The following is a 12,711-nucleotide window of genomic DNA, read 5'->3' as shown; positions in this document are numbered from 1 at the left end:
AAACACGTTGCACGTTTATTTGTTCAAAAAAGATTTTAAATTTAATAAAATAAAATTTTTAATTAATAAAAATAAGGAAATTTTGTTTTTTTCCACCTCACAAAAACACGAAAATCTGTTTTACCACCTCCCAAAAAAAAAATATTACTTTACCACCTCATAAAAAACACGAATATAGGTTTTACCACCACTTAACGGTTTCCATCCAAAAATTTCGTTAAGTGTGGCCCACAATAACACGTGTCAGCATTTTATTTGTTAAAAAAAGAGAAATTAAAAAAAAAAAACCTAAAACTACTCAAGCCACTACCACAACGCCACCCCCGCGCCACCACCGCCGCCTTCCCCCCAACTCACCACAGCACTCCCCGAAATCACCACCCGCGTTGCACCACCATTCCCAACCCACCTGAACCCTCCCCGTCCCTTTCCCGCAGCCGAAACACCCCCCAAAAACCACCAAACCCAAAACCCTCCTTCCCTAATACGGTCACGATTTCGGCCACAAATGGCCGAAATCGGCCGGTTTTGGGGCTGAGTGGCCTTAACCGGCCGATTTCGGCCATTTGTGGCCGGAATCGTGGTTGTTTTGGGGGGGATTCGTGGTCATTGAAGGTTGTGGGTCAGTGGTTTTTGGGTCGATTGCGGTTGTGGGAGAGGGAAGGGGGCGTTCAGGTGGGTTGGGAGAGGGAGGGGGTGGAGCCGCGCCGCCGGTGGTAGGTTCGGGGGGGCAGTCGTTGCTTGGGTGGTGGCGCGGTGGTGGCGGCTGGGTAGTTTTAGGTTTTTTTTTTTTTTAATTATTTTTTTTCTTTTTTTGGCCAATAATAACACGACACGTGGCTTTATGGGCCCACTTAACGGATTCCTAAACGGAATCAGTTAAGTGGTGGTAAAACCTATTTTCGTGTTTTTTATGAGGTGGTAAAGTAATACTTTTTTGTGGGAGGATGTTAAAGAGATTTTCGTGTTTTTGTGAGGTGGTAAAAAACAAAATTGCCTAAAAAAAAAAAAATCAAAACCCTTCCTGTCAAAAAAAAAAAAAAAAAAAAAAAAAAAAATCAAAACCCAATAGCCACTCGGAAAACCAACTCTTCTTCCCTCAAACACCGGCGACGACAACCACCCAACCACCGACGATCGACGCCATTGAGAAGTCCCCTCCTTCGAGCTTCGTCTTCGCGACAACGTCGAAGCTCGTCCAATTCTAACCTCCATTGAAGCGCCTTCTCAGGTAATTGTTCTTTTTAAACAATTTTAGGGTTCTTCTTAGCTGGATTGATTATTGTACTATTATAGCTTATTAAATTGGTAATTGAATGAAAATTTGGTTGCTATTGTGTTGCAGAACCCTAATTAGTTAACTTAAGGACGGAACTATGAAATTGGAAGATGATAATTTACATATGGAAGATGATAATTTACATATGGAAGATGATAATCTGCATATGGAAGATGATAATCTGCATACATCAAACCTAGATGATGTTTTAGATGATAAAAAAGAGGTTGAAATTAAAAAGAGAATGCCAAATAAATTGAATACGAGGGGAAGGAGATCTTTCAAGCGAGTTGCATTGTTATTGACCGTACCTACGTATTCTCTGAAAGTCGGTTCATTGAATGTGTGCCATGAAAATCGTATTCGGTTGCGTTACCTTCTTCGCAAGCTTGTTGTACAACGCAATTGGGTCGATGCTAGTGGAGTGTTAAGTGCGCTTTTACAAGGGACTTGTAGAGAAAAAGCACCTCAGAGCAATCGTTTCAAGTATTGGGTATGTTCTTCATCACTTTCGGGGGTTTTACTTCTGAAAAATTTGTTTTATTTGCATTTGAGATCGCGTTATAATATTACTTGTAACATAGGAATTAATTTCTTTTGAAATGTGCATAATTGTTATTCGTTGCAATGTTCCCTTTATCTAAGTAATTTCATTGTTCACTTCTAGTAAATGCAATCTTCTTGACAAGCAATCTATGTTTTTGTTGTCATAGGTCGCTATGGAGCTTCTTCAACACATGGATTGTAATCCAGATCTTTACTCATCAAGGATTGAGCACTTGTATGATACGTGGAAGGAAAAGATAAAGTCTAACAAGAGGTGGCCATTCAAGGTATATCTTATGTTAAATCACATCGTTTAAAGCATGAAGAGTGAAATTGTATAACTTTTATCATCAGTTTGCCTATTTTTAATTCTCTTATTAGGCGAGCATGCATATGAAGTGCTAGTAGTGAATAAAGAAATAAGAATGGAAGTTGTTACAACTTTTATGACCCTCTGTTTTTCTTCTCTTGGTGGAAAAGTCATTAAAACTAGTCAATCGATGAATGTGCTAGTAGTGAAGAAAGAAATAAGAACGGAATTAGTTATAACTTTTACAAGTCTCTGACTCTTCTCAGTAATTGTGAATAGTCAATGGATGTTTAACTAGGCCAAACATGTCCAAAGTAGAATGTTTATTCATAGAAGTTGTGATATTATTCCAGCCTTTTGTTTTTTTTGGTTTTTTTTTTTGGAAATCACAAGTGGTTAAAACACAAAACATAGGAGTCATTCAGTGTTTATCTAATTTATTGTTGGTGAATACATTTACATATACTGAAATTAAGGATGTGTATAATCACTAGTAACTCACTAGTTATTACAGCCATGTGGAGAATAACTCTTACTTAATACCGAAAAAGAGACCACAAGGAGGAATATGTGATGATTAAAGCCGGGGGAGGAGAGGAAATTATCAAAAGTTCAAAAGTTATGATGAATGATATTGTAATAATTCTGTTGCTGGATTATTAGTCTTAAAAATTCAAATATACGAGAGGAAATACTGTTGAAGTTTGTTCTGGTGACAGAAGCAAAAGTTAGGAGCAGAAAGAGTCTTGTGAACTATTAGCTTTTGAATTTTTTTGGAAAAGTCTTTTAAACTGTTGGCTTTCATAAGTTTCTGTCACACCCATTTATCGTTCTTGAAGCTGCTTTAAGCTTAAACTTGTTGGATGGGAGTCTTCCAAATAAAAACTGATCAAACTGTTGTTGATGATAGCTATTTCATTTGCTTTTATGCAAAGTTATTAAAATCGGGATTCTACTTTGAATTGGAAAGGGCTGTCAGAATTGAATCATAAAATTGTAAGATTCTACCGACATGCATAATCAAGACGTCATATCTAAATTTAATTAAATATATTCAAATCATGAGTTTGAAACCTAATTTCTAATAGGATATACTTCTTCCGTTACAAATTACTCGCAACAAATGGATATTGAGGTTTTAGCAATTTTCCATGGAAAATATTTAAAGTTTTGTGGATTTTTATAATGCCCATAAGTTATATCCGGTATTCTTTCTTGGTGCTTAGAAATCAGAATGCATTGTTAATCTAGTGAGATCTAGCAGCTAGGCCTTGTTAACTTGTAGAAAAGTTCCATCTTGAACTTTAGTTATTGCCAATAGATAAGAACTATCATTATTCTGAGTTGAATTCTTACATCCGGCACCTGCTTGCTACTTGTGACCTGTTTAATCTTAAAATTACACTTGCACAAGTAGGCAAAAGATCAAAGTTGCATTTGCCTTTGCTCCATCACTAGGCAGATGCACTGCACATTACCTTCCTACGACCTACTTCTTATTTGTTTGTTGCAAAATTAATAAAAATATCCAAAAAAAATTCATTCTAATAAAATTATGACTTTTGAAAATCTATTATTTTACATAGTGGCGTACTCTATGTATTAAGTGGGTTGCCAAATATGCGGGACCGGGGTACACGGGAGTGGGGTTGATAATGGGTCAATTCTATGCCAATTTCAGATCAGGGATGGATATATGCTATTTATTGGAATCCAAACAATACCACCCATCAAACTATAGTACTCTTTTTATACCTGTTCCTCCTGACAGAGGTGTAATACTATCATCTGTTCTCCATTGTGCTCAATTGATAGCTATTACAGCAGCACGTTTAAAAGATATGAATGCTTATTCTTGTGTAGCTTGGCATTTTAAAGGTTTTAAGCTATGAAATTTATTTCTTTTTTACTTTGGGATCGTTTTGGCTACAAGAAATGGAATGGCTCCCTTGCTTCCCCAGGATTGTGGTGTAGGAGTATTTCTTTTCAATAGAATTAAATTAGGTAAATTCAAAGATAAAATGAGAAGGGGAAATCCTGCAAAAGTTGGAGGTAATGGTAACAAATATCTTGATAATGCTCCTTCATTATATAATGAACATCTCAGAGGATATTTATGTTTTTGAGTAGCTTCTTCTGTCAGGTACATGGACAATTGGGCGAATACATAAGAAGCTTTTATTTGTTTTGGGGTGGGGTTGTGGGGGCTTCTGTAAACTATATTTTCTCTGGTTTAAGCTTCATTATTTCTTTATACATGTGTAGATTCTTACTATGTATTATTTTGACAGGATAGATCTGTTCTGTTGGAGTACATTCTTTTCTCTCTTGCACGAAATAACCATGACTCTGCCCGTCTTAGTTTGCAAAGGTAAATTTTACTGTCTTTTTCTATGCAACAGTTGCCAAGTACGACTTGGATAAACAAATAAAATGCTGAATACTTGTGCATTAGACGGATGCGTTCCTAATTCAATTTTGTAGTTGGGTCAAATTAATTTTTTGCTACTGCTTTTTTCTATACTATGGTGGCTCTATCACCTTGTCCTTTTTCTTTGCCAGTAAATCATACCTCTAATTTATGCATTATTTTTCTTTATAACCTTCGTTTTAATGTCCTTGTTAGAATTTAAAGTCCTGAATTCCTGATTAAGATTTGAATACACTGCTAGTCTGCTACTACAAGTAATTCCTCTAAAAACCATGAGCCTGAATCTTATGAAACAGAAATTTCACTTTCTCTTCTCTCTTAATCTCGCTTTCATCAACATGACTAACCTCTCATGATAGCACAAAATTGAAAGCTAGTTTTAGTATCATGTGCTATGAAGATAAATAGGAGATATACCAGCTTTGATGTCGAAGCTTGAGTGTATCATAGATGTGCAAATGTTGTTGTTGTTTTTTTTTTTTTTCTATGATTTAACTTCTTTTTTGAGCTTTATGGAGCTGATTACCTTTTTACTTATCTTTGTTCATTTAATATTTTCTCTGTTCCAATTACTATTTCCTCTGTTCCAATTCCTTGCACATTTGATTTTTACGGTTGCTGAAGCATAACTTCAACCATTGATATATTTAGTTATGATCTAGTACAATATAATAAAAAGTTGATATTGTGAAAGTATACATTTTGATGAATCTAACAGGATCCCACTTGACTATTTTTTTTCCTTATGAAGCACATTACTAAGGATTTTCAAACAAAAATATGTAAATAGTGTCAAAAGTCAAATTGTTGCAAGTAAAATGAAACGGAGGAAGTGTATTATATTTAATAATATATTTTTTTTTTTTTTTTGAAATGTGTGTTCTATTGGTTATTCATGTAGTCTTCAGCAGGAATATGAATCTGCAAGAGACCTGAAATCTAATTTGGTAATGGGTTTGACCAATTATGAGTTGTGGTATTCACAACTGCCAAACAAGATGCGGCTGGGAAACTTAGAAGAGTCTTGCATGCCTATGGAGTCCGAGACTATGAAAACCAACTCCTCTCAGGAACTTGATAACCTGAACGATGGGGATGCAGCCAGTATCTATGAGACATATTCAGAGTTGCACTATCATTCAGAGACATCTGTTGTGAATGACAAGGACACTTGTGCAAATGTCAATCAAAAGCCAGACGGCGAGGTTTCTGGGGTCAAGCCAGTTGAGAATGACAAGAAACTACAGTCACAGGATTTCTATATGAGGTCTGATGAAACAAGTGTAGAAACTGATGGCTCAAATCAACATGCTTATCATCAATATCAATGTTCTTCTGCATATAATGTACACAGTGAGTGTAATTCAGTTTTTGTAATTATCTATCCTCACCTGCGCAGTTTGTCACCCCTCTCCTTTATTTTTTCTTCAGAGCAATTGCTCTTCACTGTGTTTCTTATAGATTTATGGAATCCAGTAAGTCAGTCCATAAGTACTGGTGGTCCTGGCAGATACTTCCTTTGGTCTTCCAGGATCATGATACTTAATATGAAGTGGTAGGCTGGTAGCATGATGATGTCTTGCTATTTCTATTGACAGCTCCATTTGACTTATCACTGTAGGAATATGTGGCATAGTTGTGTTGGCAGTACTTTGTGATGGATGGGGTTGGAATAATGTATATAAGTCACAAACTAAGGGTATAGATTGGTTGTTTTGATTGTTTGGGGTAGGAGGAAACAATTTGGTGGTTAGTGGTGATGGGGTGGGGTGGATTAATTTAGTCCGAGTGGTAATAGCTTCTCAGGGGCCGTATGGGGTAGTGGGATCTTCAGGTTGTGGTCTTAAATTTGGTGGTGGTAGAGGCATTACAATTGCAGGGTTTGAGGGAAAAAGGAAAAAGATGTAAATAGTTTGGAGCTAAAGGTGTCTCTGTGTGTGTTTGTGTCTGTTTTTATGTTTTTTATTTTTTTTTATTTTTTATGGATATAGGTATCTCTGTGTGTGTGTGTCTGTTTTTTTATTTTTTTTGTTTTTTTATTTTATTTTTTATGGATATAGGTATCTCTGTGTGTGTGTGTGTCTGTTTTTTTATTTTTTTATTTTTTTTATTTTTTATTTTTTTATTTTTATGTTTATATATATATATATATATATATATATATGTAAAATTGAGTAGCCAGACCTATTTCCTTGCTGGTGCAATTTCTCATTGGTTACTCTTGGTACCAATATATTGAGCCTTGTTTTGTCAAAACAGGCTTGCAATCACTGTTGCCCATAAGAGTGCCTTCTTCAGATAATTTGATGGACATGCTCTCTTCTCGTCGACAGTTTTTTGGTGATTATTACAAGGAAGCTTTGAAGTTCTTAAAGCTTGCTCTTCATTCTCCGCCTCCAATCTCAGTGGCAGCATTACTTCCTTTGATACAGGTACTTTATTGTTTTATGTTTTGTCTTTACCATATGCAGTGATCTGAGTTTGCATTCATTAATTCCTTTCCTTACAAAATTTGAGTTTATTATTAGTGAAGTTGGATAAGAAAGTTTGTAGGGTTCAACTGGTTTGCAGACAAATGCAAGATTAAGCCTGTTTCTCAGTTTCTGTAGCAATTTGCTATTAATTTGAGGATCTAACTTTGTCATGTCACTTTGTGAAAGTTAAGGCTTGTGTAGTATAATTATATTGAGTATAGTAGCATGATAAGAAACTTTTAGTTATGGTAAGGGAGGTTACGGAGGTAGTATTAAAAAAAATATATATATTACCCCTTTGTCCCAACTTAGTTTGCCAAGATGGGATTTGAACTTTTAGTATTGAAAAAGAGAGTAATATAAACTAGTGAACCCTTGCCAATTTTAGAAATGGGCAAACTAGGGATTTGAACTTTTAGTATTGAAAAAGAGAGTAATATAAACTAGTGAACCCTTGCCAATTTTAGAAATGGGCAAACTAATTTGGGATGGATGGAAAAAGGAAAGTGGGCAAAGTAAATTGAAATAGAGTAAACAAATTAACAATTACAAAATCAAATACATACAAAAAAAGTAATGACCAATGTGCCATCCACATCATTGATACAGACATAGGCTTTGAGTTTGGGCTGTGAACTCTTCTTATCTTTGGATTTGGTTGAAATGTATGATAAACTTGTTTTGGATACAAGGCAGGGGCAAGACGGGTATGCTTATAATTCCAATATCTACCTAACCCATGGCAGGTATGACTTATGATATCAACGCCCACCCACTACCCACCAATGTCATACCTATACCTGCTCCAACTAGTGTGGTGTGGTGTAGTGCAATTGCTGTTATGGTGAATTGGTGATGTAAATTGTTGGATATTATGTGTCATTGATTGCAATGTGTATTTCAATCTTTATTAATTAAAAATTTCTTTTGGCAGCTGTTGCTTCTTGATGGTCGCGGTAAGGAAGCCTTAGCTATTCTTGAGCAGTCCTGCAATGAGTCAAGCTCAGTGCTTTCTTTTAGGTAATGATCTTGCCTCTTAATTAAGATATGGAGCATACAATTGCATGTGGATTATCTATAAATAGGAACTGAAATGTGGTACCATGATATTGGGAGTAGAATTGGGAAAAGGCAGTGCGTTTGGTAGGGAGATATATGCTAGAAGAGGTTTGGAGATACAGGAAGTGAGACACATCCCATTTTTGGTGTAAAAAGACACATTGAATTTGGTAGATGAAGAAGGGAAGTAAATGGAAAACCCCGTTATAAATGGAAAAACCCATTTTTAAATAGCAGAAATTAAGCTGACGAAAACAACTGTTCACCCTCAATACGCTGCAGGATTTTCCTTCTTTCTTTCCGTTATTATAACTAAACAGTAGTGTTATTAAACCCTGACATAGGATTATAGGAATATAGTCCCATTTCTTAGCAAAAATATAAATAGCAAGCTGTAAAGTCGTTGCTTATCTGTAAGCACTTCACTTGTACTTCTTCCATTTGATCTCAATTTTTTACGTTTCTTAACTGCTCTCTTGTTTCAGTTAACTCCTTTTGGCACCTAAAAGCCTTATAAATCTATGGTTTTTTTTTTCTAAAATCCTGGAAGAGAGAGACCACAGTATTATATCTTCAATGGACACTTGATGTTTGGGATTTGAAAGCAGTCTTGACCTTCTACAGTTCTGCATGCTTCTCTACTTTGTGGTTTGAAAGGCATGGGTTAATATCTTAAAAGGGTGAATCTTACTGCAATAATGGGAGCATTAAAAGATGATAAATTAAAATTGAACAAGAGGGTGTTTGGTTGGGGTATTCATCTCTAACCCTGGAACCCAAGCAGCCGTGTCCACCTTTTTTTATGCACTTGGTATTGAATTTGCTAGAATTGATTTTGTATATGTGAGTTTGCAATGAATTTTCTAGTATAAAATTTGTATATGTGATAAATATATTTTATGTATGTGAATTAAAAGGGTTATATGGTTTTCTCACAATCTTACCTACTTCAAGTTCAACTTTCATGACATATTGACATGGTTTCCTATGGCTTCTCGGCAATAACCCATTTGTTTGATCACATCAATAATTTTTATCAGCTATCTTTGTGGATTGTTGTAGGGAGCTGCAACTAGTCATTTCTTTTCATCACAGTTTGGTCACAAAATATAATGGATTAGACACTCGTGATATCACATGATGGTTAATAAAACATTGTTAAGCTCATGAGTTCAGATTTAAGAGAATTTATGCTAAAGTGAGTTCACTTTAATTATCACAAAGATTAGCAAGCAAATGAAATCTAATTACAGGTTATTATTGTAACAAAATAATAAGACTTTAAATTTTTTTAGTCTGATTCTGTGCTTTGAACCAAACTGTTACAAAGGCAATTAGGAATCAGTTCATTCCGTTTCTGGACAAATACAAACAGATAGGGAGATTCAGGGTCATTGTTTTCCATTCTCCTTGTATCCCCTTTCTGGATTCCATTCCATTTACCCTGCTTAAACCAAACACCCCCTACTTATGCTGTGGTTTGTAAGAAACTTTGTGATATTAGTCTTTTGCGAGTTGAGAGACTCGTGACTCTAATTTGTTTGCTATTTTGTGTTCGGCTGTAACTACTCTATATTTTAAGAAGATTTAAATTGTGAAATCAGAAATGTGTCAGTAGATTGTTATGCATAAGTATCAACTGTCTGTTGAGATACAATGGCAATTCCTGAATAATTATCAAATTATGAGGTGATCAATGTGTGATTAGAGTATTATAGTTTTGTCCTCTATGCTTTGGCAGATTAAAGGCTCGTCTCTGCGAGTGCTTTGATGCAAACAATTATGATAACCTCTCTGGATGTTTCGAGGATGTCATGAAGAGGGACCCGACATGTAGGCATTCGTTAGCAAGACTCCTGGACTTGAATAAAAAAGGTATTGTATTTTTGGAACCTGATATTTGCTTTCTTTGTAATCTAATCCTATATACACTTGTTTATTGTTAAAGTTCAAATATACATGCTTACTAAGTTTACTATACCGTCGGCTTGTAGATAATCTGTCTTTTGTATTATTGTGCAAAGGCGTTGCTCTGTAGTCTTATTAATTTACACATTTAAATCAGATACAAGGAAATCGTGATTGATTGAGTATTGGAGTTTACATGTTCGCCCATCTAATTTTCATCAAACTTGGAACAAACTGAAAATATCATGTCTACCCTTGATATAATCTATTCAAGGTTTTAAGCATTGCACTTTTATAATCAACTGCCCTTTTTATGCAAGTTTTAAAATTTTTATAATGTGTTTTAATTACCAAAAGTATATGGTAAGTGAAAATTATGTTGTTGGAATTATGCTATCATTAACATGTCCAGAATAGAAAACTCTACTAATTGAACTGCATGGAGAGTACATACCTCGAGTAAAGTATAACATTTATATGTTAACATTTTATGCAAGGTATATAGTTGAGCTAGGAAACATAAACAAACAACACAATGATTCTTGAGCTCAAGTTTGAAAGTTGTAGTTGTTTTCTATGGAATTCTTGATGACATATTTGTTTAGTTTTGACCGAGCCTGCTGGTCATTTATGAGTAATTAGTACATATTCAGTCCTATTGTCACCTGCACTGAATTGTTTTGCTTTTGATTGTTTATTTTAATTCAATTTTTCCCCGCTAGTATAACAAAATTACAACAGTTACAAAGTGTATTAATAAATTGAAATTCTCCTAGGGAGTTGCATGTTACATCACCTTAAAATTAAAGTTTCAGTACTTATAAATTGCCAATAAGCACTGATATGTTCAACTCAAATGAGGTTTAGTTTAATGGCTAGAAGTTCAAATAATTTTTTTTTTTTTTGAATAAAGAAGTTCAAATAATTAAGTGCAGGCTAGTGAGTTAAATAAGTTGAGATTTCCAATCTCTTTCTGAGGACAACTTCTTTTCATAATGTACATCTACTATTTTGTTAATCCAAATTTTTATAATATAAAGTTTCTTATTAAAGTTGAAGAAAGTTCAAATAAGTTGATATAAGCTTACTTAAGTTCAGATGAGGTTGAATAATTTCATTTTGGTTCTGTTCTGTTCAATATTTTTCAAATAAAAAAGCATACTCCTTTACATGTTCATCAAAAGGTTGCTTACCCTGAAAACTTAGATGGCTGCTGCAGCATCTCTTTGTATGATGTAAAAAGTTTTCACTTTTTTTTTTTTTTTTTTTTTTTTTTTTTGACATTTAATCTTTCCAGGAGAGTATTCTCCTGAACGTCTGGTGGAGATGATTTCTCTTCACTTGGAAGCGACGTATGGAGATCACACTTCATGGAGGGAATTTGCTTTATGTTTGCTTAAACTTTCCCAGTGCGAAGAAGACAGAATGTCAATGTGTGTAGATGGGGAGCAAATTCAGAGTCAGAATTTGCATACTATCCGGTTCAGTAGGACACCTCCCTCATTTGTGGAGGGTACATCGGGAAAGACTTGGAAATTCCGCTGTAAATGGTGGTTGAACCGCCATTTTAGCAAGCACGTACTGGCATCAGAAATGGCAGAAGGTATCGCCTAAACTTACTTTGGCTATCTGCATTGTTTGTGTCGTATAATAATAATTTTTTGTAGCGGAGTGCATTTTGTGTAAAGTAAAACTTTTTTAACCACCGAAGGACAGTTTTTGCAACATTATCATGTTTTTGAAATTGATAATGAGAATCTGGTTTAATTCAATAATGTTGCCCATTCAAGTTTATTTCATCTGTGCCTGTTATACTGTATATAGACCATTGGTATATGAATGAGTGCATTTTGTTATTTGTTGCTAGTAAAGAAGTTGCATAACTATTCCTTTACCTGTGCCTCTCAATGTCTTAAGCTTGATGTTGGTTTTTGTGCAATGACCTGAATTTTTTGATGTCCCAGGTGACTCAAGGCTCATGTCGTACAAGGCAGCTTGTGCATCCCATTTTTACGGGAAAGAGATGGAATATGTTGTGAGGGTTAATACATATCTGAACGAGCATGAGAACGATAGGACCTTGTTGTCATTTTTATACACACACATGCAGAATTCTGTAGGTTTTTTCTCTAATCTTGTTAGAAAGTGACATAACTTGCTATATAATTTTATTCGTCGAGGCTTTTTTAGAGTCAAGATCTCGATAGTTTATTACTGCACTAATTTACTAACTGATCTCACTAATCAAAATGTTTCACCTTCCGAGCAGTAATCCGAACAAGCACTATAACTCGTGTTAAAGCACTATTACTGCACCTAACGCTTGAGTAGGTATGATATGTCCCCAATATGAATTTGGAGTGCAATATCAATTACTTAGGGAAAAAATCACTGGCAAATTATTACGGAGTATTGGTTATACAGTACTATAACTCGTGTTAAAATATTGCTCCGTAATAAAATGAAAATCCTGAATATTAGAATGGCAACTGCATATAAAAACGAAAAAACAATGGTCAAAAGACTACAAAGTGTTGGATTTTTAATTTATGTTAATCATATGCAAATAATGTTGGATGTATCATTCATGAAAAGTCATTTTTTGAGCTCCAACTTCAGGTTGTGCTTGTGCATACAATTTATGCTATTCAGGTCGTGTAAGTGACCAAAAATCTCTAATTCGCCAATTTAAGTTTGTGCATAC

The 12,711-nt window shown here is 34.8% G+C and overlaps 1 protein-coding gene across 2 annotated transcripts; it reads left to right on the top strand.

Annotated features, from left to right (window-relative positions):
- Positions 1-1,029: 1,029 nt before the first annotated feature.
- LOC145629244 (uncharacterized) lies at positions 1,030-12,267 on the top strand. 2 transcript variants are annotated; one of them, XM_081681789.1, is made up of 10 exons: positions 1,030-1,231; positions 1,346-1,772; positions 1,993-2,112; positions 4,427-4,506; positions 5,468-5,919; positions 6,826-6,998; positions 7,975-8,060; positions 9,841-9,974; positions 11,305-11,610; positions 11,972-12,267. In XM_081681789.1, the coding sequence occupies exons 2-10, from the start codon at positions 1,377-1,379 to the stop codon at positions 12,154-12,156; spliced, it is 1,932 nt and encodes a 643-aa protein (XP_081537915.1). In that variant the 5' UTR covers positions 1,030-1,231; positions 1,346-1,376; the 3' UTR covers positions 12,157-12,267. The 2 variants fall into 2 exon arrangements, with proteins under 2 accessions (XP_081537915.1, XP_081537916.1); XM_081681790.1 differs by lacking the exons at positions 1,030-1,231; positions 1,346-1,772; positions 1,993-2,112 and adding an exon at positions 4,185-4,278.
- Positions 12,268-12,711: the final 444 nt, after the last annotated feature.

Source organism: Chenopodium album, chromosome 4, assembly GCF_948465745.1.
Source record: "Chenopodium album chromosome 4, dcCheAlbu1.1, whole genome shotgun sequence".
NCBI lineage: Eukaryota > Viridiplantae > Streptophyta > Magnoliopsida > Caryophyllales > Amaranthaceae > Chenopodium > Chenopodium album.
This window is presented reverse-complemented; position numbering and strand designations above follow the sequence as displayed.